This window comes from Momordica charantia (assembly GCF_013281855.1).
Source record: "Momordica charantia cultivar OHB3-1 chromosome 5 unlocalized genomic scaffold, Mcharantia_2.0 BLBB01000005.1, whole genome shotgun sequence".
NCBI classification, from domain to species: domain Eukaryota; kingdom Viridiplantae; phylum Streptophyta; class Magnoliopsida; order Cucurbitales; family Cucurbitaceae; genus Momordica; species Momordica charantia.
In genome coordinates, this window is record NW_028275163.1 from 3,791,718 (window position 1) to 3,817,775 (window position 26,058).

The 26,058-nt window shown below is 34.4% G+C and overlaps 3 protein-coding genes across 3 annotated transcripts; 2 read left to right on the plus strand and 1 right to left on the minus strand.

Moving 5' to 3' along the window:
- The first annotated feature begins 3,970 nt into the window (after positions 1-3,970).
- On the plus strand, positions 3,971-5,699 carry LOC111009372 (Leucine-rich repeat (LRR) family protein). Its single transcript, XM_022282433.2, has one exon. The coding sequence runs from the start codon at positions 4,204-4,206 to the stop codon at positions 5,389-5,391; it is 1,188 nt and encodes a 395-aa protein (XP_022138125.2). The 5' UTR covers positions 3,971-4,203; the 3' UTR covers positions 5,392-5,699.
- Positions 5,700-9,556: 3,857 nt separating this feature from the next.
- On the plus strand, positions 9,557-11,559 carry LOC111009457 (small ribosomal subunit protein eS1). The gene is made up of 7 exons (XM_022282541.2): positions 9,557-9,694; positions 9,786-9,833; positions 9,925-10,030; positions 10,360-10,497; positions 10,597-10,782; positions 10,901-11,101; positions 11,254-11,559. Exons 1-7 carry the CDS (start codon positions 9,684-9,686, stop codon positions 11,350-11,352), a joined length of 789 nt encoding a protein of 262 aa, XP_022138233.1. The 5' UTR covers positions 9,557-9,683; the 3' UTR covers positions 11,353-11,559.
- Positions 11,560-12,883: 1,324 nt separating this feature from the next.
- Positions 12,884-21,209, minus strand: LOC111009462 (protein NETWORKED 1A). Its single transcript, XM_022282547.2, has 5 exons — positions 20,902-21,209; positions 20,576-20,745; positions 19,900-20,168; positions 14,755-19,037; positions 12,884-14,352 (listed from the first exon to the last, which is right to left on the minus strand). Exons 3-5 carry the CDS (start codon positions 20,000-20,002, stop codon positions 13,237-13,239), a joined length of 5,502 nt encoding a protein of 1,833 aa, XP_022138239.1. The 5' UTR covers positions 20,003-20,168; positions 20,576-20,745; positions 20,902-21,209; the 3' UTR covers positions 12,884-13,236.
- Between the last annotated feature and the right edge of the window lie 4,849 nt (positions 21,210-26,058).

A 26,058-nucleotide genomic window follows, 5' to 3' on the forward strand; every position in this document is an offset into this window, starting at 1 on the left:
ATTAATAGGAGAATTACTATTGGGATTTGTTTATCCTTTTTTAGAAGTTAACAACTCTTTGATATTTCATCATAACTGGTGTTTCTACTCTATCCAGAATTAAGATTAAAAAAATTGCTTTCAAAGAATTCTGGCATATTCAAATATCTTAGTAAATAATCTATCCTTTTCAAAAGAAAATTTTACAATAATTAGAGTTTTTGAAATGTTCATTATGGTAACTTAAAAATCAAAAGTCTCTCTCTCTCTCTCTCTCTCTCTCTCTCTCTCTCTCTCTCTCTCTCTCTCACCTAAATAGTTTCAAGATGTCTATTCATGTATCTTGTTCTTGAGGGAGATTATCAACTCTCTCTTTCCACACAAGACTTCAAGATGAATGAGGTCAAGAGAGGAAAAAAAAAAGCTTCTAACATCACAGATCACATCCTTCAAAATGAAGATTTTATTTTTTAAATAAAGAACCAAATAGAAGAAGAGTATGGCATACTTATTTAATATGAAATACCACTCCCCATATACTTTCCATTTTTCTTAAAGCCATCATTACCAAAGCATGAACTTGACTAACATATAATTAATTAAGTGATTATCTAAATCCAACAACTATTGACATAACAATGCAACTAATTGACCTTTTCATCCCCAAAAGACAAATGGAAAAGTTCAAAGTTAAAAAGAAAAGGTATGAAAGCCACTCTCAATGTTCACAATATGCAATTCAAGATAAAGGGTCAAATTGTTCTTGGTGAGGCTTTTGAAGTGTTACCTCATCCTTCTAGAAAAACCCTTTTCTTTTACACCCCTCAACCTGTTTGATAAAATGCCCCACTGGCTGTTCCCCAACATTAACAATTATAAAAATATTTACTCTTGTAGCTGACTTTCTCTTTTTTGCCCTATGGTCAGTCTCAATGAATTTAGTATTATTGATCCAACTTCAACCCTTTGGCAACCAATTCTAAAGGTCGTTGGTTTACGAGTTATGCTGAAGTCAAATCTACGTTTCATGTATGAATATTTTCGTCCCTATACTCTATGGATTAGGTAACCTCACACGTATAACCCACATTTATAGTATATACTAATTTTTACGGATCATAAACTCCCGAACCAAATATTAGTTGCATAAATCCATGTTTCTATAACGTTTTTCTAGTACAATCCTAACTCATACTTCTTAGACTCGAGATTCTTGTGAAAAACAATTTGAAACCAAGAAAGTGTTTTGAAAGCAGGTTGGTTTGCTGTAGAGGTCATGATATTGTCAACTAAATTCACATTTTTTTATTAATTGGGTTTTGGTTGGTTTAAGAAGATTTTCTCCTTTTCACTTTTCTTTTTGGTTTTGAATGTTTCTTTCTCCATAAGCATAGTGTCTGCCTTTTTTGACTTTTGTTAAATCAAATTCTGTCAGCATTCAAAAATTCCATATCAGAAGCAAACAGCAGCCTCCATCTATAGTTAATGGCTTAATTAGTCATTTGGTTAATTTGTAAGTTGAGCCTAACACTTCATCTCAATTAGCTATAACTTTCAAGTGTCATTTTGTTTGGTGAGACCACTTGGGTTGCCCTCTCCAATGCCCTTAAAACTACCCTCATTATCCCCGATCTTTATATTTTTTTTCCTCGAAATTGATGTCGTGTGACTTACTCTAGTTGATCCATATAACCTGGGGTCATTACCTGGACTGAACAATATTGTGACCAGCACAGGACTCGAACACAAAACCTCATGGTAGGTGATACCACACAAGACCCTATGTCATTACCAACCCCAATCTCTAAGCTTTAAAATTTCTTATTGATTGTTAGTGCAACATGGATTGGTTTAGTTTGAATGATATTGATGTATATTTGGTCGACTAAAACGGAAAGAAACCTAACAAAATTGGAGGAGGGAGGGAGGCGAGAAAGAAAAAGATATAAAAACAAAAACTATTTTCAAAACGAAATAGACTAAATAGGAACTAGAGGGATCCATGGAAGAAGATACTTCTCTTTCCCATTTTTAGAAGAAAAGTAGGATCCATACAAAGTTGAGGAAACGAAAAAGACTCAAGTGAATAGAGAAAGGAAAAATCAAAGGTTGAATTCCACTTTAAAAATACACATTATCGAAATGTAAATAGACAGTTTTATAAATTTTTTGTTTTCTGGCTTAATTATCAACCAAACAAAATGCAAAAAATAGCTTATAGTAAAAATCTTTAAGAATAAAAGTAAATTATACTTAAAACTTTAAAGGAAAATTGATGGATTTTGGGGATGGAAGATTATATATGAAATGTTGGAAGAAGAAATGAATATGTTGGATCAGTAGGTTGTCTAAATCATTGGGTTAATGAGTTGTTTTCTTGTTGAGAATTTCAACGACCCAACAACATTCTACCTTATGCTTCATTCCCCCATGCAAATCATTTTGCCCCCGCACACTAATTAATATACTCAAATTATAATCTTCTTTCGGTCTTCTTAAGCTAATCCAAATTCACGTACTAAATGCCTATACAATTTTATGTTTGATCATAGCTCAACGTTATCTCGAACCAGTTCAGACAAATCTTCGTGTACTAAGCACTTTACTTATAGAATCAGTCGTGACAGCAATGATAAAGACATGTTTTAAATATTAGGGTCCAATCTACTCCATCAACCTTCTAGACAAGTACCATGTTTATTTAACTTTGAATATACAAAACGAAAAATCATATTATTTATCTAGTAGATTAAAATCACTGTTTAATGTCTAAAGTCTAATACAAATTGTCTAAATAATTAATTTAAAAAAGAAAAGTGAATATGATATAGAAATATTAAAAGTTTAAAGCAGCCAAGGTTGATTAAAACCGCGTTTTTGGTGAGGTAGGAATTAATAATAATACCCTCTGCTGCGTTTAATTTAACATTTATAAAATAATTGTGATAAAAAACATTTACAAAATAATTAAAAAAAAAAACCATAGTGATCTACTTGGCCTATCATTTTCATTTGTTCAAAATCCCTTCTTCTATTGGTAGGTGAGATTTTTCTCTTTTTTTTTATATTTTTTTAGGAGAAAATAGGTGCGATTGATATTATTGCTAAGTAGTAGTCAATTAATTTTAAATTGGAACTAGTATTTCCCACTCTTCTTTTCCAATTAAATATTTATTCATAACTAGCTCTAATCATCTCTTAAAAAAATTAAACGTAGTTAAGTGGGATACTACTTCAATCGAATTATATTAAGCGTTTAAATTTTAAAATTAGGCCATGATGTTGCATAGAAATAGAATTTTTTTTTATAAGCTATTTACTATAAGAAAGATATGTGCTATCATAATTGTATCTTTTACTTGCTAAAAAATACAATAGGCGAATAATTCGAGGATTAAAAGATATCTAACTAATAAACTTAAGTTTTTTGGTTGATTGATGATTCAACATAGTATTAGTGTAGGTTTCTTCTCGATTTAATATAAGTGAGGGAGAGCGTTAATATATCTATAAATGATTAAATTTATCGTAACTTATCAACTTAACATTTCAGATTGATTGGTGATTTAATACAAACCTACTCGAGAGTTGGTTTTATGAAAAAGACTAAAAAATAAAATTCTCAATTAAAACATAAACTAACCTATTAATACACTATAGTTTTTTTTTTAAATTAAATGTTCAAATCTCCACGTCATCATTTTTTAGTATAATATGTGGGGTGGGAGATCAAACTCTCAACATCTTGGTGGGAGGTTAATGTCAATTACATCATCCTTATTTTATCTAAAACATTTGTATTTTAAAAAATAATTTCATAATTAACTTAATTTGTCCATATGAGTATGAGTTTGACCTATATCGTTCGTTCTAACTCCCTTATCATTGATAGGGTCGATCTGAGATTAATTTCATAAATGAGTTGTTATATTTCGTCTGGTTTGTGAGATACATGTTTTTTGTACCCTAATCTACTTAGTTGTAATATTAACTTTATTAGTATTATTGCAACTTTATTCACGTATCTCTTTATTTTGTTTGTCTCTGTATCACATTTTTTCAAGTCACCTATAACATTTTTTAATTGTATTTTAAAACTGAAACACCATCCAAATTCCTTGATACATTATTTCTCTAAAATCTCTGTCAAGATGTTTGTTTGAAGAATTCCTCTCTCGATATAAATAAAAACCAAACTTCATAGTTCTTCTTACTAGCTTGGCCATGCCATTAACCTTCTTCTCCAAGATGAAAACCTCAAACTCCCCTCTCCCAAAATGGCTCCTCCTCCTCTCCATCATTTCCCTCCTCCCCAAACCTTCCGATCAACAGCCCTCTGCGTCCCCGTCGCCATCCCCATTGCCACCGTCGCCGTTTCTCCCGAACCCGAGACTCCTCAAAGCCTACTCCGCTCTCCAAGCTTGGAAACGCGCCATGACCACCGACCCCGCCAACTTCACCGCCGACTGGTACGGCCCCGACGTCTGCAACTATTCCGGCGTCTACTGCGCCCCCGCCCCCGATGACCCCCACATCCTCACCGTCGCTGGAATCGACCTCAACCACGCGAACATCTCCGGCACCCTGCCGGAGGACCTCGGCCTCCTGACCGACCTTGCTCTGTTCCACATCAACTCCAATCGTTTCTGCGGCAGCCTTCCGGATTCCTTCCGGTGCCTCTCCCTCCTCTTCGAGCTCGATATCAGTAACAATGACTTCTCCGGCGATTTCCCCGCCGTCGTTCTCTCCCTCCCTTCCCTCAAATTTCTCGATATCCGCTACAACAGATTCCACGGCGATGTCCCTTCTCCCCTGTTTCAGAAGAAACTCGATGCTCTGTTCATCAATAACAACGATTTCAAATTCTCCCTCCCTGAAAACATCGGCGATTCCCCTGTTTCTGTTCTGGTTTTTGCTAACAATAACATCAATGGCTGCCTCCCCTCCAGTATAGCCAAAATGAAGGACACCCTCAATGAGATTATAATTACCAATAGTGGGTTAATTGGGTGTTTGCCGCCGGAAATTGGGTTGCTGAAAAATCTCACCGTCTTCGATGTCAGTGGTAACAATCTCGTCGGGCCGTTGCCGGAGACGATGGCCGGGATGAAGAATTTGGAGCAGCTGAATGTTGCGGACAACCAATTGTCCGGCGACATTCCGGCGAGTATCTGCTCGTTGCCCAAATTGCAGAATTTCACTTTCTCGGATAATTTCTTCTGCAGCGAGTCGCCGGCGTGCCAGAAACTTCAGGCGAGAGATGATCGGAAAAATTGTATACCGGACCGGCCACTGCAACGCTCGCCGGAGGAGTGCGTCGCTTTCTACTCTCACCCTGTTGACTGCGGCGTCTTTGGCTGCACTCGCCGGCCGCCGCCTCCGGCACCGTCTCCTTATTATCAGTATCCGTAATCACTAAATTTGAGGACTTTTATTATCATTCTGCAACATGAATTTTATGCGAAAGGATTTTATAGAATCAGAGGTTTTTTATGGAGGAGGTTAGCGAAAAAGGGAGAAGAAACGACCCAGATTGGTTTTGGGTATTACTGTTACTAATTTTCTTAATTAGCGATGTGGTTTAATTCATAATTAGTGATGTGATTATGTATGTAATTTGATTTTTTTTTTTTTTTATTCTATAGCAGTATTGCAGGGGCTTGCAAATTTGGTAAAAGAATTAATAGTTAATGGTAAATAATAGAGCCCTCATTTTTCTAGTTTTCAGATATAGCCAAAAAAAAATTGAGGTCCATCCCCAATGAAATTTTGAGAAATCAATTATCTATATCTATCTATATTATAACTATAGGGAGAAACTTTCTCTCAATTTTGCCCTTTCAGTTTAATCTTTTTTTCCTATTATTTTAAGGACAATTTTGTCCTTCCAAATACAAATCTCTTTCTTTATACTTCCTCTCAAATTCATGTTTTCCTTTCACTAATTCTCTCTCTATTATTTTCTCTCCTTAATTTTTTCTTATCATTTAATGTTTTTTTGGCTTAATTTTAGAAAACTTATTCAAATTTTAAAATGGAGGATGTTTATTCAAATTCTAGAAAAACTTGTTCTCGTTAAACTTATCCAAATTCAAATTCTACATATTTCTCCACACTTTCCTCTTGGCAACAAAAAAATCAAGAGGTGATAACAAATTTGATTGAAATTTTTTCTGTTAGTGAGGAGGATCTGGGGGATTATTCTCCTGCTTTGGAAATTGTAGCTCGCGTTAGGCAATCAAGAGGAGAATTGATAGTAAAGAGAGAATAGTTAAAGAAATTGAAGTTGAATCGAAGTTGATGGTAGACATTGGCTTTCTCAAAATTTATCATTATCATGGTTGGATAACATGAATGCTTTTAAGTTTTATTTTAATTTTTTTATTTTTGGGAAGTGATGTCTTGAGTTAGGCAAGTACAATGTCCGAAATTATTTTTACAAACTTATGAAAAAAAATAATCAATGTTTATGTGACGTCCGACTAGAGAGGAATGGTACATGGATGTACTGATATCACATCCGAATACAAGGGATCCTGAGACCATGGAAACATGGTTAAGAAAAGGCTTAAAAGAAGTGATAGTTACTACCTATCCCAACGAGGTGCACCTTCATTTTCGGTAGCTCAATCGTAAGAACTCCAAAGTTAAGCGTGTGCTTGACTTGGAGAAATCTTAGATTGAGTGATATGTGAGTGAGGACAAAGCATGCTGAAAATACACGTGTTGGTCTGTAGGGATAAGTCTACGCTCTTTTAGAGTAGATGTGCCAATCTTGGGCTTGGGGCGTTATAGTTTATCCCTATTAATCTTAACAAATTCAACATTAAATTGTAATACAATGATCAATATTCCAGTGAATGAGTAGTAAATTAAGAACATTATATATTGGTTTATCGAATACGCTACAAATTGCATAAACTTTTGTCACTAGCGCGCACTCTGGAGAGAACTATAATAGTTGTGATTCTTTTCATTACCCACACAATTTCCGATATTTGCTTTTATGGTCAAAGAATATTAATAGAAGATTAATAAAATTTTTATTTTATTTTCAATTAGAGTTTTATTTTTATTATTCTGGGACGTAATTTACCATATCAATAAAAAATATTGACAACTCAACATCTATAGAATCCATAAATTGCAATAAAAAAAACTCCATTAAATTGAATACATACAAAAACTAGTACGATCTTCTGAAATTGAGAAAAACTATCCAGTGATATATCTAATATCAAGTACATCATTCATATATTTTATATGAAACGTCCGACTAGAATGAACCGATACCACATCTGAATGAGAGGAATCCTCATACCATAGAAGTATGGTTAAGAAAGCTTAAAAGAAATTATAGTTACTCCCTATACTAACAAGGTGCACCTTCCTTTTCGTTTGACCTGGAGCAATCTTCGGCTGGGTGACCGCTGGAAGGATTCGTGTTGGTCTGTAGGGATAGTCTACACTCTTCTAAGTAGCGCGGTCGGGTCGCAGGGAGATGCCGAGGCAAAGAAGTGTCAAATCCAGATTCCGAATCGTAGACTTGGGGTGTTACATTATATGACTATTCCATATCATATCATGTATATTAGTGATATACTTCGTTGAGTAATTGATATATCAATTAGAAACCTACAAGACCTCTAGGGGACCTTTGGCCTTTTTGCTTCTATAGTTGGGTATGTATACTATCCCCATATCCGTACATACGCAAGAGATCATTGTTTGATGAAGTTGCATTGTGACTTGAACCCAAAACTTCAATGATATTGCTTGAGGCTCAAAGCCACCCAAGCTATCCCCTAGGGACAACCCGAATGAGATTTATAGTTGTATATATAAATGATGCACTCTTGCAACTTGATGAATATGCCACCAACATCTCAAGATGTTTTCAATATTGAATAATCTTTGAGAAATGTTTTGAGAGAACTAAGAATAAAGAAGTAGTAAAACTCTAAATGTTGTGAAAAACATTGTAGAATAAAATGTATTTTTATAATAATAGAGGATAAAAAGTTACAAAAGCTTTTGAAATTCCAGTATAAATTATAATTAAAGGTAGGAAAACTTTTTGCATTCTAGCATTTTAAGTGATGTGGATTGTTAGTATTGATAAGTAATAATTAATAATTAATTGAATATTTATAATAGTATATTAATGACATAGTTTGTAAATTAGTAAGCTACAATAAAGTGTCAAAAATGTTTTTCCAACCTCATTTCTTTTTAATACAGTATAGAATATAAATATAAATATAGAAATATAGATATAGATATAAATACAAATAGTCTCGTGTTAAGAAGAAGGACACTATCTAAAAAAAATAAAAATAAATAAATCACGAGGCTATCAAAAAAAAAGAGGGCACAAAAAAGATTAGGCATGAAGCTTGGTGCAATCTTGGTAGTATTTTTTTTCCAAAAAAATATAATTTTTAACCTTGAACTTAATAAGATGTATTAGTAAGATTGATCAATATATGAGATTTTTGAATAAAAATGACATTGGACTATTGGAGCGGATCTTTCTATTGATATTTGTAGGCTTTTTAGGGTTTTTTAAATGGTTATTTTGTGCATGAATCAAACTTAATTTTGTGCAAATTTTATTTTTTGTTAAATTAGTGATTTTTTTAGTTTTTATATTATTATTTTATAATTAATGATTTGATTAGCGAACATAGAATAGATGGTAAAAATTACAATACTTATCTAAGTTTAAGGTTCAACTCGATAAAATTGAAAGTTTTTAGTGAAATTTTTACTTGCCGAGGTAAAATTTTATATTTTCTCCTTTTTTTTCTTTTAATTATGTTTATACCAATATCTAAGCAATAATCTATTTTTCATAAAGATAATTAGAGAGGAAAGTTTAAATTACCATACTTCTTTTTACCCAAATAGTCTTTTATGGGGAATTTTAATAAATATTTTTAAAGAAATATAATTACGGAATAGATTACAATTTTGTTACCGAAGTTTTGAACTTCATGATTTTTTAGCCTATAAGATTTTTAAATCAATATTTTAATTAATAAAGTTTAGAGAAGTATGTAACCATTAGTTGACCAAGGAAGATGATGAGACATTTATTGTATATGAATTTTATTAATTTTAAATTCAAATTTGTAGATTTTAAGTATTGAAATTGGGGGAAAATGATGAGACTTACATCTGGACCATATTTTTTCCCACGACTAGAAAAACGATAAGTTAGAAAGTATGTAAAATGAGATTTTTTTTTTTTTTATAGACAATAAAAGTCCATCAATTATTTGTTTGAAAAGTATATTTAAGCTATGGTCAAATACGTAAAAATTAATATTTTTAGTCCAACTGTAATTGACATATATCTTCAATTTAGAGACGGTGAGTTCGATCTCCTACCACATATACTAAAAAAAAATAGAATTTGTATAGATTCTAATCACAAATATTTATTTATTTGATATTTATGTACAATATTTAATTATTATCATTATTTTGAGTAAAATATTTATTTATTATTTTTTTTTTTACAGAGAACCACGGTACATAGAGTAAGCTTTTGGGTAAGATAATTAAGCAATTATTTAAAAGAAAAAAAAAACCCCAAAACAAGACCCTATATAAATTCAGATTTAGGGTTTTGGAAGGTCTCAAAATTTTCCTGCCGTGCAGCTATCATCTGGAGTTAGGGCACCTCACCTCCTCCAACCATGGCCGTCGGGTACTCTTTTTCTCTCTTTCTGGTTGTGATTCTTTCCAATTGTATGCTGCATTTTGGTTTTATACCTCATATTTGTTTTCTGTTCGATCAGTAAGAACAAGAGGATTTCCAAGGGAAAGAAAGGAGGGAAGAAGAAAGCGTGAGTATACTCATTTTTCCCTTTTAGGTTTTCAGATGTCGGTTTTAGTTTTGGATTACTTTTATGTATCTGTTATTTGCTTGTCTTTCAGCACCGATCCATTTGCCAAGAAGGATTGGTATGATATCAAGGCTCCTTCTGTGTTCACCGTTAAGAATGTCGGAAAAACTCTCGTTACTCGCACGCAGGGTACTAAGGTGAATCCATTCTGTTTTCATTGCTTTTACTTTTGAAGGCATTGCTGAATTTAATTAGACTTCAAACTTCTGTTGTTTATTATTTTGTATCAAATTTGATTGATGTTTCTTCTGGAATGTAATATCTGGTATCTGAGACCGAGAGTTTGAGTTTTATATTTTCTAGCTGCTTGCCAACTTATTTGGAGTTTTAAGTCTGAATGATGCAGTAGTCTTTAGGCCTTTGTTTTGTTGCTGCGATTTCGATGTTGGTTTATATTTATATAGATATTTTTTTTGTTTAGTTGCATGTAATTCAAATGTTAAATTGCGTTTGTTGCTCTCAATAGATTGCATCCGAAGGACTCAAACATAGAGTCTTTGAGGTCTCATTGGCTGACCTTCAGGATGATGAGGAGCACGCCTACAGAAAGATTCGCTTGAGAGCAGAAGACGTTCAAGGGAGGAATGTACTGACAAATTTCTGGGTGAGATGGGATGTTCTATTTAATTACGATAATGTACTCACGTCGGACTTTGTAGCTTGCATTTTGATCTTCTTTTTCTTCTTTGTGAATATGTTACAGGGAATGAGCTTCACTACTGACAAGTTGAGGTCTTTAGTACGCAAGTGGCATACTTTGATTGAAGCTCATGTAGATGTCAAAACCACAGACAGCTACACCCTTAGAATGTTTTGCATTGGATTCACCAAGAGAAGGCCAAACCAGGTGAAAAGGACGTGTTATGCTCAATCCAGCCAAATCAGGCAGGTTAGTTCATAGAATTCCGGTAACGTATTTTATCTTAAAACTAGAGTAATGTTTCGGATCCTTGGTTTTGACTAAATGTTCTCTGGAATGTTGTCTGATAACTTTTTACATGTTTCAGATCCGCCGTAAGATGAGAGAGATCATGGTAAACCAAGCATCATCTTGTGATTTGAAGGAGTTGGTTCGCAAGTTCATTCCCGAATCAATTGGCAAGGAGATTGAAAAGGCAACATCCAGCATCTACCCTCTTCAAAATGTGTTTATCCGGAAAGTTAAAATCTTGAAAGCCCCCAAATTTGATCTTGGGAAGTTGATGGAGGTATATATCTAGTTTACTTCTAATTCACTCTTAATAGTTTGAACAGATTTATAACTAATAGAATTATTTCAGTCTTATATTTTCATCTGTGATCTTACTGGGAGGAGAAATTCTATCCTTAATTCTTTTCTCGTGGTGACCTGTGTTTTTAGGTTCACGGTGACTATTCGGAAGACGTTGGCGTGAAGGTTGAGAGACCTACCGATGAAACCATGGCAGAGGAGGGGGCTACTGAAATTGTTGGAGCTTGAGTTCAGTTATGTTGAAATTTCATTTATTTTGAGTTGGATTACCCTTGTTTTTGTTTCATTTTGACCTTGTTTTGTCTACAAACTTAGTTTAACCCTCATCTCGGTCTAGTCAGAGAGTTGATTTAGAGGAACGCAATTTTCCGCTACCAAGTTTTAGACAAAGAATACTTCCATTGAATTAATTTAGCAAATTGCACTGTTTTTCTACTTGAACATGTCTGAAAATGGTTCTTGGGGATAACTTTATCCGCAATCCTTATTTCATTGAATCCTTAGAATTTAACGTTGGCATTTAATTTTCTTTTTCTGAAATTGATGTTAGCTTAAAATTTGCTTAAAACCCTATTATTCATATAAGCTGAATTATGAAATTTTACGAATAATAAATTATTTGTAGTCTATGAAATCGTTATTGCTTATTAAAAAACTCCAAGATGACATCGTAGAAGGATACAGGGTAAAGGCCGTTACAATTCAATTTTGTCTTGTGTTTCCTCTTACAGCGTTCTTTTCTGTGTTTGATTGGTCCTTGCAAAGGCATGTCAATTTTCCCGGTGGGGATCCAACTTGATAGTCAATCAGAAAATCAATCTGGATTATACTTTCTTATTCTTTTATCTAAACAACATGCGAAATGTATAAAATGTTTTTTTTTTACTAAATCATATATTTGGATCTAGTTTGAGTAGAGTGGAAAAAATATTGAGTTAAAATGAATGTGCAACTAAAAAAGACTAAAAGTTTGCATACATCTTTTAAAGTTGCAACACATCTGTTAATATTTGGAAGATGTTTGGCTTCCAAATTTAGTTAAGTTGTTGAGTCAATAAACTGAGTTTGGATTGAGAATTTTAACTTTGTATGATATTTTTATAAAAAAAAGTAAAAACAAAATTCTAATAAAATAAATCTTCTGAATATCAACTAGTTATTTTTTTCAAGAACGTGATAATTGGTATTTATTTAGATTTTGTTTTTTCACTATCAGTTGACAAAGTCGAAGCACTTTTATCTAATCATTTTGCTAGATAGTTTTCATAAGAATAAAAATAAACAACCATACTATAATAATTATTTTTACAATTGTTCTTTGCACAATAAAGAAAGAAGTCTTTTTTCTTAAGTTAAATAAAATCTCTCTCGTGTTTGTGTTAGTCATGCCCTTTCTTGAATTTATTCCATTAGATGTGAATGTAAATTTTTTGAAATGAGATGTGAATGTCATAATTATCCGTAATAGATTGACCCTATTATAACATATCCAAATAATTTCGACCAAAAGATGGAAAGTTTGAATCACAATATGTTAGAAGTTCAAATCTCTACCCCACGTCTTGTTGAACCCAAAAATGAAGAACAAAAAGTGAGATCAAAATTTTTATAAAAAAAATATTCGAATATGTCAAGTATACTAACATGGAATCCTATGAGTTTCCTTGTCAACCAAATATAGCAAGGTCAGGACGGTTGGTCCGTGATTAGTCAGGGTACGTGCAAGTCAATTCAGACACATTAATAAAAAAAAATATACTAACATGAAAATCCTCCCCTAGAATTTCAATGAACCAAATAGAGCAAGTGATCCTTTTCAAAGGGCAACTTGTGGCCACTCGATGTGCCACCAATGTCTGCATTCAGCTGCAGGGCCCTCCTTGTTCAGCAGAATCGATCAAGCTAGAGCAAGATAGCACAAGTTTTAGAAATGAGGTTATTGTTACAAGATTCTGTCTGTTATAGTTCATCATTAGATCAGAAAAGGAATACTTTTTTCAAAAAGATCCAGAGATGATCCACAGACACCATTCTACAACTATTACAACTTACAAGGGGACGACTAGTTTTGCTGCCTCTATTAGTCTATGCTGTTCTTCCAAAGAATTAGACTCAGTCTCCATGAGTTGAAGGTCTTGTACATCCACAAGAACATGGCTTCTTTCGTCTTTCGCTGCGTCTTCCACTTCTGTAGATGAAGTCCCTCAGAAGAACGCTGGGTTTACTCTTGGAGAATCTGTTCTTCCCTTTTCTTTTCTTCTCGGCTTCGAGTTTCAGCACGACGCGTTGAATGTTCTGTACCTCGAACTGTAGTTTTCCTATCTTCTCGGATCCTCTTTGTGTCTGCTCTGTTAGCTTGTTTAAGGGGATGTTTCCAGTCACCTCGATTTCTGCTGATGGCCTTCGCTCGAAAGATGAGGGACTGCGTTCCAAGTTCTGCTTCAGTTGACCATTTACATTTACTTGCTGCAAAATGGCTTCCTCAACTTCTTTTAAATGTCTCTCAACTGTGTCATATTCGTTGTTTCTGGCCATTCCAAGGCTGTTGTCCACTTCCATTCTCTTTTTCAAATCTTGAACGCTTGTTAGAAGACCTGTCAACTGCCCCGCATCTGAATCAAGCCTCTCTAAAATCTTCCCTTTGCGGCCTCGTCGAATTCGTTCTTTAATGCTAGGCGATAACTCCAATTTGTCAATGCTTAACTCCTTCTCAACTCGAAATTCTGAAGAACAATCTGGACTCTTATGTTCTACAATCTCCAACTGAGGGCACTCGATTTGCGGGTTCGACGGGCTTTGTGGCACACTATCAATCAAATTCTGGTCACAATCCTGTTCAGCAGTTTCCCACAACTTGAGCATTTGATCATTAGTCTCACTACTTTCCCTTTTGCTTCTTCTCTGGAAAGAACTATCTGAGACATGATCCAGTGGAATATCCTTCATCAATATTCCATTGTCAGGTTTATTCTTTCTTGCCTTTAGATTTTCAGTAATTCCATCCCGCAAATCTTTCCCTTCCTTTGTTGTTGCCTTTTGATGCGAGCTTTCTTCTGATTTGAAGTCTTTGATATGTTTGTCAGCAGCTTCCTTGTTCAGTTTTTCCTTTTCTTCAATCACAGCCTTCTCAACTGCTTTAATCATGGCCCCAATCTTCTGCAAATCCAATATCTCATCTTTTTGGACATTACAACTCCTCTGATGAACGTGAATTGTGGTTTCTTCACCCTGGCAATACATGATCGTAAATCAATATTAGATTTCAGCAACAGTTTTTCCTCAATGCACATCATGATGATGATGCAATCTTGAGACACAAGACTTTGCACTAACTTAAAGATAATTGATTCCATTCAAGTTCTAGAGCTGCAAGTTCACCACTAGATTTAAAGTAAAAGACAGGCACGGACATATCCATATCTGCACATGAGTACCCATCGTGTATAAATATTGCTACACATGATTATATCCAGTCATGATGGAACTGAAGAGCGCAATGATATTGAGCACAAAATTTGGCTGTTTTGAGCCAAACTGTTGTAGATTTGTACACTATTTAGCTTTGACTAAAATACAAAATCGTTTAGAAGAATAATTTATAAAGTATAATTAATGAGAAAAAAGTTTTACCTCTTCTCCCATAAACCCTCTACAGATATCCCTAGTACGAGGAAGAACAATATGCTTGAGTGATTCGACATCCTCCCTTAGAGAAGCAATGGCAGGCTTATAGGCAGACAACTGTGCCTCCATTTCTCCAATTTCAGTTTCCAGGAAACTTACTCTTTCTCTGAGTTGTTCAATCTCCATCGTTTTTGCAGCATTCTCATCTCCTGCATTCTCACAAGCTTGTTTAAGTTCAAGAACCTTGTGTTCAAATAAGACCTCCCGGATCGACGAGATCTGAAGATCAAAGTAAAATGTTGTGGCTTCAGCCTCCCAGAGCTCAAACTCATCTCTTCTCTCCTGTAGTTCTAAATTCAGACTATCCTCTCTAATTTTGCATTTCTCGATCTCCTCGTTCAAAATATCCACTTCGGATTTTAAATTTTCATTTGCTTCGCAGAGGTTTTGGATTTCAGTCTCCTGGCTTAAGCACTTTTGAGAAAGTTCAAGATTCTTTTTCTCTAGACTGTGTTGGATCATCACTGTTTCTTTACCTTCCATCTTGAGCTCCTCGACGGCATCAGACAATTTCATGTTGAAGTTCTGTGAAGTTTTAAGCTCCTCTTCTGTTTCTGAAAGCTCTTGGGCCTTCAGCCTCAGGAAATCATTTCCAAGTAAGATTTGATAGTTAAGTTGATCGTTCAAGTTTTTTGCTTCATGTAGCTCCCTGGCCAATTTCCCTACTGATCCAGTTAAATGCAAATTCTCCACTTCCTTCAACTGAAATTTCTCCGCCAACTTCCCAACTTCTTCCCTTAGATCAGAATTGACCACTTGGAGACGACAGATGTCTTCAATAAGCTTTTCTATTTCCAAGAATTTCTCAGCTTTGAAGCTTTTAAAGATCGATGATAGGATATTGAAACCCATCACCTCCTCGATGATTAAATTTTGCTGCTCTTGTTGAACAATATTCTTGTCCTCTTCAAGGTCCAAAAATTTCTTGAGCAAAGATTTCTTTTCTTCAGCAACATTATAATTTTCCTTTTCCAGCAGAAGACAGGCCCCTTGCAGATTTATTAGCTTCTCATTTAGATTTTCAATCTCAGCCTTCATTTCGAGCTCATGTTGCTCCCACTGGCTAACTTGCATCATCAACTGGTTTTTTGTCTTCAGAAGCTCATGCTTGTCGTTTTCATGCAGAGCTAGTCGCCCCTTCATGATTTTTAACTCCTGCATAATGTTCTCTTTCTCTGACAGAAGTTCTTCACTCTCTAAACTCAGTTGCTTGAGAAGAGTTAATAAAACTGAGTTCTGAACTAGCAGTTGCTGCTTCTTGTCCTTGTTTTTGTACACCGAAGTTTTTAAATCCTCGATTCTGGCCAAAATATCCACTATCAGAATTCTCTCTTCTTTCATATTTTCCTGCCCATAATCTCGATCAAATTGAAGAGCCATTAGTACCTTACGGATTCCTGCTCTGAGTTTATCAATTTCATTGTACATAAATTCTACTTCAACTTGTTGCTCAAGATTTTCGCCTTCCAACTCAGCAATAAGTTTGTCCGATAACTTGGATGCCTCTTCATATTGTTCACATTCAATAAGCAAAGAAAGATTTTTCTCTTCCAAATCCTCAACAAACTTCTGCAGGATAAAGATTTCAACCTGGGCATTTACAGCCTTGACTAGCAGTTCTTCAATTTCTTCCTTGCCCAATCTACTTTCTTCTCTTAGGGTATGGACACGGTCCTCCAAGCCAGCAAGTCTGGACTCAGTCGACTGCTTGTAACTTGTATGCTCTTGTTTTTCCATGAGAAGGGAATATCTCAGTTCTTCTACTTGATTTAAGGCAGAGTCTTTGTCATTTTCCAGATCAGAATATTTTTCTTCTAGATTTGTAAACCTCTTTTCCAGGTTTCCTAGTCTCAGTTCAATGTTTTCAAGCTGAGCCACCAGCACGCCTCTTTCATTCATAAGATTGGACCTCTCATCCTTCAGCAACTGGCAGAATTCTTCTAAGCCCTTTGATTTTGCCCTCAAACCTTCAAGCTCAGTATTTGCACCAGATAGGGAATCTTCCAGCAATGTGTTCTTCTCTAAAAGTTTCAACATATTCTCAGTCACATTCTGAAATTGGGAAAGCAAGGAAGATTTCTCTGCAACAAGAGCAGTTTTTTCTTCTTGGGTAAATTGGGAAAGCTCCTGGGATTCCTTGACTTTCTCCCTTAACCTCTCCAATTGAGCATTTAATTCAGCAAGAGATACCTTGAGAGTGGAATTTTCCTTTGAAAGTTCATCCATATAACTGAGTTTCTCATAAAGTGCTTCTATCTTGTTCCTGTCCTTTTCACAGACCTCCCTCAGCTTGGCATTCTCCTCTTGAAAATCTCTCACAGAGGATTCAAGGGATTCAGGATCTAATCCTACCGCCTCCAATTGTTTCATTATGCCCTGGTATCTTCCACTCAAGCCCTTAATTTCTTCTCTCAAATGATGAATATCTTTCTCAAGCAAATTGCTCTGCTCTTCTTTTTGGGCAACAACCTCCTCAAGCTTCTCTTTCATCTCCTTCAATCCAGATAATTGATCTTCTAGATTCTTCATTGAAGTATTAGAAGATAAATGCAGTTCATTCAGTATTTTGTTTTCATCCTTAACTCGTTGGAGCTCTTCCTCCATACCATGTTTGCATATATCCAAATCCTTCAACATCATGAGACCATTTTTAAGCTCCAACGTTAGAGCTCTCTGCTCCTCCTGAGACTGACAATGCAACTTCTGCAGAGTGTGGAGAGTGTTTTCCACTTGTACGAACCGTGACTGCTCATCTTGCATCATACTCTGAAGCTTCTTCAACTCATCTTGCTTTTCTGCAAGCTCTTGATCCTTAATAGCAATCTTCTGTACAAGTTTGTCTGCTTCAAACTGCAGTGAATGGTTTGATTGCTCCAAATGAGCACACCTTCCTTCTGTCGTTTCCAGTTTAGCATGAACCATCACAAGTTCACCTTTCAGATGTTTTGCATCAGCTTGAGCACGAGAAATTTCAGTTTCCATCTTGGCAATTTTCTCCAAGCACTGCTCATACTGGAGAGATGCTGTTTCCTTCTCTTCAATGAGTTCAGCAAGACTTGTCTTCAGTGCTTTGACTTCAGTCTCTGAACTATTCATTTGTTCATCAAGCATTCTTGCATAATCTTCAGAAAGAGAGATTTTGTTCTCCAAGGCAGATATCTTCTTTAGGCATTGCTTATACTGAAGAAGACTTGCCTCCTTTTCAGCTGCTAATCTGGAAAGTTGCTGCACAAGGTTCTGAGCTTCAATTTCTGCCTTAGAAGCTCTCTCATTATGTCCTTCAGCATGTTGTTGGGCCATAGATAATAGCATTTCTAGGTTTGATATCTTTTGCAAACATTGGTTATATTGTTGAAGACCATCATCCTTCTCTGCTTTCAGATCTAGAAGGGCTTCCTTCAATATTTTTATTTCGATTTCAGCTTTGCTCGCTCGCTCGTCAAGTCCACCAGCATCTTTTTGAGCAGAACTTAGTTCTTTCTCCAGGTTGGATAGCTTTTCCAAAGAGTTTTGGAATTTAAGAAAGAAAGCTTCCTTTTCAGCTTCCATCTGACTTAGTCGTTTTCTTAAAATTTGAAGTTCAGCATCTGATTTTTCGGCACGTTCTGATTCACACAGGACCTGAGATTTGAGATCATAAATTTTACTTGATAGCTGAGGTGATACTCTTTGCAAGTTATCGTCGTCGAATTCACCTTCATGAAAAACTGATCCCGATTCGATGCTTCCCTCGTTAACCTCTGAATTTTCTAGCACATTTTTTCTTGGTGTAAAGATCTCATTGAGCTGTTTCAGACCCCCTTTACTTACACGAGAGTTAGAATCCCCAACATTCTCTCCTTTCATTCTCAATGGATGTTGGTTCGTTGATGACGAACCTCCCGACTCCGTGTGCAAGTCATCTCGATCAAGCAGTGCATGATTCGGGAGGTGGATTTCTGGTGTGTGGGGTTCAGATTCAGAAACAGAAGACCCCGAAGGTGGCTCATCAGCAAAATCATAGGGAGGCATTTGGTTGGCAAATGCTTGAGCCATGGCTTTATGGGCATGGCGAAGCTCCCCAGTTGCATGGTCATATCTTTCAGCTAAAGCTCGGTAAGCTCGGTAGAATTCCTCAACCAATTTCATAAGCTCTGGACGTTTCTTATAGTACATTTCTGCTCTCCTTGCAAAGGAATCTGCATCCTCTTCAATGAGTTTTATCATTGCTTTAACTTTCGCATCCATATCTGCACAAAAAGTGAACAGGTCTACATCAGCATTTAGTCATTATCCGCTGTTGCAAGAGAGAGCATAAAGCCACCTGGTTCTCTATGTTCAATAAAATTAATGAAGATAGAAAATTTGCCAAGTGAAAGCAACAATGTTGAATTTTTAAAAGCTCATGAATTCACACTTCTGATCGTCTGAAGTCATCTGCAAACAAATGTGATGATACTGAATCACTCAAGTTTAAGCTAGCATCCGTATGTTAACCCATGATAAGAACATCCCAGAGATCAAATAATTTTGAGAATGCAAGTGCTAATCAAGACATGTTTATGCAACACAACATTAATTTTAGTAAACGATTGACAGTCTAAACATTCAAAAGTATATGTATATTTCGGCTCCTCTCCTTAAATTATGCTCACGGCCAACTCCTACCTCAAAGCTTTTGCCCATCTCAAGGACAGCTCCAAAAATAGCTAGGGTAAGAATCCAAAAATGCTCATAGAAACATATGATTGGCCCCAAAAAAGAGAGTTTCAACTACAAACTTTCTACCAGTTTCTTCCAATCAACTACTTCTCTCATTACACATAAATGAAGCCTCCAGTACCAACTCATCTAAAACTCAGATGTTAAAAATGTCAGCAAGAGATAGAAGGCTAATTTAGTGTGAGTGTGAAGCTCAACCAATGTAAGAACAATGCGGCCCCCTAAATTTCCATTCAAGAGGAAGCAACACAGTGCCAAAAGAGAAAAAAAAAAAAAAAGGCTTGTGCCATTAGCAACTTGGGGAGTGTCGGTCGACAAGCACCATCCAAACATGGGAGTAGGACTGAACTTGCCATCAGTAAGATTAGTCATGATGAGAAGATTCATAACCTGTAAGATTATCCTGTAGCCATTTTGAATTTTTAGGGCTGATATGGCTATCCCACCACCAAGAATATAAGCGCCGAGATTCGGAATGCAACAAAGTTGCCATAACTCCAGCAAACAACAACCAAACAAATGGTTTCGACCTTGCAAAAACCTGGTCCTTATGCCAGTAATACTCAAGGTAACGGATCCAGGCCAGACTAGCACGATTTCAACTCCACGACCTGGTTAATCCTTCATGAGCCTATCCAGCTCGTTGTCACTAAGTTCACCTGCATAGCAAGAGAAAATGTCAATTGGAGACCAACCAAATTTGGCTTATTTTGGCCCTTTAGACTTCAATAGGAAGCTTGAAAGAAAAGGCATGCCATCAAGCTGCTCAAACAAAAACAACTTTAATCATTTCAATTTCTTTGCTTAACATCACAAGCCAACTGATTCAAAGGGTGGGGAAAACAGATGGAATCCAGATCTCCAACCACATAGAACTCTCTCAAATTCGGTGATGAGCTCTGCAAATAGTTGATTATTTCAGAAAAATGCTAGTTCATACAGGTTTGTAAAGTTGATTCTGGAAGAAGCCTAGGGTAGTATAATAATCAAGAAGAATCAGTTGAATTCTCAACTCAACAACCAGTTCTTAGTGCAAAAGGAAAAGATCATTAGTTCAAAAGCTTACCTGTGCTGAGCTTGGATCAGCAAGAAAGCCGCCGTAGTACAAATAACTAAAGGTAAAATCATTATGTCATTCTTCATAGACACTGCAGAAACCAACCCTTTTCGAACCAGGGGACCAATAGCCTCCAAAATGGCTGAAAATCGCTGCTTGTTCCCAATCAACAAGAAACTCTACAGTTCAGAAAGAACAAAAAATCAGATTTCAAGCAAATGGGTCTCCCCCAAAAGGAGAGAAACAGCACACTCTTCCGATGAAACACTTCGATCAAATGAAAGCCGTAGAAAAAATGCTACGAAATGGACCATCAAAAGAAAAACTCCACGAACCAATCAGCTTCTTCACCCCATTTTTCTGTCCCTGGTTGAAAGCTTGTCTCCCAGCTATTCTCCATCTCTGCAGATCATATTCCCATTATATTTTTGGGTTTTGTACTGTGCCCGTTCAATGATGGCTCGGCCGTTCGAGCAGCGCAAATGGCAGCTCTCAGAGATTACGCAAAAGGGGTAAATAATTGATTAAAGGGTTAAGCAAGCAATTAGGCAATTAACACAGGAAATTATACTTAGGTAGGTAACTACTAGAAATTTACAAATTAGAACACAAAAATTTGAAAATCACTCCGCAAAAACAAGTCTTGAAATTAGTATGATTAGAGTTAATTGGGATTCTTCAAAAGGAAAACTGTCATCTTCTCCCGATTTTGCTGTCTTTTGTCGTTACCACCCTGTGGAAGATTAGTGGGTGGCGAGTGATTAAGGAAATTGAATGACCAAAAGCTACCTCCTACTTTATTTTTTTCTTATTGGTATGTGTGTTTAGTGCTAATTATTAAAATTTTTCTTCTTTTTTCCTGCACGGTTGCTTGTGGCTATGATGTTCAAGCTGTTCTTTATTGGGTTTCTAAACAGTAATTGGTGCATTTCATTATTGTCTTCCAACTTTAGAAGATGAGAAGTAAAATAAACCAAAGTTCAGTTTTTTTTTTTCTAATCAAGTTTATGAGAAATGATTATAAGAGTTATGAACAAATGAAACTTCCTGTAAAGTTTTGAGATTGGGATCTTTCCCATTTTAGGATGTCTTCAGCAATTTGGAGGTTACTTCCATTTTTGAAAAGGAAAAATTTAGAAAATTGAGTTGATATGACGAGGTTACCAAATTGATTTCAAGAGGATTTGACATTAAAAATTTTGATTAATATTGGTGCTTTAAATGGCTATTATCTATTTATCTCTATATATTTTTTTGCATTTAATTCTCATTAAGTAGGTAAAAAGTTAAATCTTATCAAATATTAAAAAAAAGGTTAAATCTTATCGAAATAAATAAGTTGACTTATGATCATATATGTATATTATATTCAAATTTCTATTTTTTTCCTTTTTCACCCACCAAATTTCCAAACCATTATTTTAACTTATTTATATTTTTTCCTTTAAATTATTGGTAATGGAAATTAATAACTATTTAAGCACAATTTAATTATCTTATTATACAAAGTTATCATTCATTAATCAATTCTCAATATTTTCAACACGTCATCTTCTCTTTTTCAATTGGTCTAATCTCAAAATTTTGAAATCTTTTAATCTTGTACTTTCTTTCATTTTTCTTTGCAAAAACCAAATTTTTTTCCTTGGGTGGTGGAAGACCAAATGTCATATTTCTTCAAATAAGTAACTCCTCTGTTTCATAGACAAACGTTATAAGAAAAAAGGAAAGGAAGAAGGGAGAATAAGAAACCCATCACGGAGGTCGGAAACAAAATATTATTTAACTCTTTAGTTCCATGGTAATTGGTATATGTTTTTTATGAAGAGGTCATGAGTTCGAATTCTTTTGCATACTAAAAAAATTATGTTACCAAATTTAGGAATGAGACATATTTTGGGTAAGTTTATTATTTAATAAAAGAAAAAATAATAACAACTCATTTAAAGTATTTTCATGTTATGAGATAGGTTCCTGAAAAAAAATTAAAAGACGTTATGAGATAGGTTGTACACATTTATGAACAGTGATTATTGGCGAAGACTCATCTTCTTGTTGAGACCCTTATTTAGTATTACAACAACATGTGGGGGTGGAAATTCGAACCCATGATTTTTTACTCGAAAATATATATCTTAACTAGTTAAATTATATTCGGATTGACTATCAAAAAAAAGTTATCTTCGAATTGACGCTGAAGAACAAGTGTCAACGAGTAAGAATCTGAATACTATTTCACATTTTTGTACCATGTCACAAAACCCAATTGAATCACATTTTGATTATTAAATGAGAATTAGGTAAACATAGAGTCCATTATGCAAAAAGTCAACAAAAGTTGGCCCTTTCTCAACACACCATCACACCCACCCCTACAAATGGGGATGGAAAAAAAAAAAATTTGTGGAGACCCTCACCTCTAAAGAAGTGGAGAATCCTTTAAGATTGGAAAAAATATATATATTTCCTTGGAAAAAAATTTATTAGAATCGAATCCTAATTTTTTTTTAATTTTCTTAAGAATATACTGTCATGAATATAAAGGACACAGATTCAAACTTTTAACCACAAGATTGCGATGTCTTAACTAAATAAGCTATGTTAAGATTAGATAAATTCTTTCACTTTATATATTTATTAAAATTTTCATGACTAATCTTATGCCCACCTTTAATATAATTCCCAACTTTCAATTGACTCATGTGTGAAATAATACACTATAGTTTAAAAAAAAAAAATTAAAAGCCACTATGCTTGTTAAAGTTTCTTCCATTATTATGATCATATGGAATTATCAAACAGCTAAAACCAATAATGTCATTTAGCATTGCTCCATTGCTCAACTTCCTCATTTACCAACTACCAACAATAAATTCAAAACTAAAAGAAATAATAATAATAATCATTTTCCTTTTTAACAAAGAAGCTATTGAAATGAAAAGATTTTTAACTCATGAGATAAATATTTAAAACTAACTTGAAGTTTGTCAATCAAATAATCACTATTAAATGTTCATTTTGCTTCATTACACCCTAATAATAATTAGGATAAAATACATTTTTGATCATTGAGATTTGGACTTAGTTTTTATTTGGTTAGTTTCTATTTGATCCCTAAATTTAAAAACACATTTTTGTCCTTGAGAATTGAATTCAGTTTTTAATTGGTCACTGAAGTTTGAATTTTGTTTCTAATTGGTTATTGAGTTAAAGTTGACCATTAGGTTAACCTAATAGCATTCTTCTTTTTCTTTTGCCTAAGTAGAAAAGTCCAGCCAACATATGTTAATCATCACATCATTCCAATATAGGTTAACTAATGATCAACTCAATTTAGGGACCAATTAAAAACCATACTCAAATCTCAGTGATCAATTAGAAACCAAACTCCAACGTCAGGGACCAATTCAAAATTAAATTCAAACTTTATGGACCAAATATGTCACTTTTGAAACTTGATGATCAAATAAATTGAAATCTCAATGACCAAAAGTGACGGGTCTTTTAACTCAGTGACCAAATAAAAACAAGTCCAAACCTTAAGAATCAAAAACGTATTTTACCCACGTAACTATGAGATCAATATTTTCCAAAATATAATTCAACAAATATGATCTCTAATAATAAAACTCAACCTCACTTTGTCTATGATCTCTACAACAAGACTATTTTAAATATAATAAAATGTAGAGAAACAACCAAAAAATTTGAAAGGGACTCTGTCGGTGCCCTATAGGCCCTTTTTTCTCTTTTCTCTTTTCTTTTTTTCTTTTTTTCCTTTTCTTTTTTTTTTCAAATGAGGTCTATAAGCTTATATTGAATAAACATTAAGCAGTGCAATAAGAAAATAATAATAATAATAATAATTAAGAAGAAAGTCCCCCACGATTGCCAACACATTGTTTGAATTTTTGGTATTTGTTTTTTTTTTCCCTCTCTTATGGCCTACCCTTCCATTATTGATGTTTCAAATTGTGGGTGAATTTTGCCTACCCTTCAAGGTGGACCTCCACCTTTTTTTTTTAATTAATTAATGATGCCACGGCTCTAAAAAAGCTATGTCATTTTTCAATTTTGTCTCAATCATATCTTCCATAATACTACTACTGTAAAAATTAATTGTTCGTCTGAACATAACTCAATTAGTTAAAATGTTATCACATCTTCTATAAACCAAAAATTCAAATCTCTCACAGCTGTGGTGTTATATTCTAAAAACCTAATCAACTTTTAGATAGGACAAAGCCATCAAAACTCCAATGGACTTTTGTTTCATAGAAAATAATATTTTTTAACTTGTTATTTTTTAGAAATATTATATTACAAATAAAGGGGTAAAGGTTTCAACGTACAACTTATAAGAACCTTACTAATTGAATATTAATTTATTCACCCATAAAACTTTAATGACATTATTGAGCATTGATTTGATTGGTTTTTTCCTTTCTTAAACATACATACAAAATCAAAGTTTATTTGTATATAAAAGAAGTGCATTTCCAAATTGCAATTTTGTATCATTAAGATAAAAGGAGAAAGTGGGTATCTTTCTATTTTTATTCCTTTATTCTATCAATATATATTGAGATTTTGTTTGCATCTATATTTTTCTTTTCAAAAAAGTTTTTAACTTTATACTTTTTTTTCCTTAACATAAAGTTTTGAATCATGAGTAATGATAAAGAAGCCAACCCAATAATTTCATTTTCTAAATATCGAAATATTTGGATCAATTGGGTCCAATGTAAAAATATTAGGAGTCATTGGACAACTGGTCAATGTGTTCAGATGGGCATCAGAACCGTCCATTTAATGATGTCCACATGGGTGCTGACGTCGGATTTCTTTGACTCATTGGATGGCTTGTGGGTCCACGTGTCCTATTGACAATGGGATGTCCATACTTCTTGCCTTATTTATTCAGAATTAAATCATTGGTGTCTCTCCTATTTCAATGTTTATTTGATTTCTTGATACAATTTTTTTTTTATTTTTTGGGTTCAATGAGGGTATAGGATTCAAAACTTCAACCATGAATGACCGTATTGATGGTACGAGTAATTACGATTTATAATAGTAATATCATATCAATATAGAAATAAAATAATTTTTTTTGAACCTCCACTTGCAAGAAAATTACGTTTTATTGTTGAACTATGCTGATGTCGGTAGGAAATAAAAAGAATCCATTGTCCTAAACTAATGGTTTTGAAATTTTATATTATGTTCACAATGATAGTAATCACAACTTACAATACCCTTTTGTTCGAGGAATTATGTGCTAATTTATGGGCAACTCTAGTCTTTGTCATAATTGTCGGATCTAAACTCTATCTCTTCTCTTATTCTCTTTCTCCGATTCCTCGCAAATGCAAAGCTCAAGGAACTCTTGTATTCGAGAAATCGATATTCTCTCATTAGCAAAAGTGTAGCTCTCACTGAAACGACTCGTTTAGATGAACAAGACTATCATCGAGAAAATCTTATTTCTC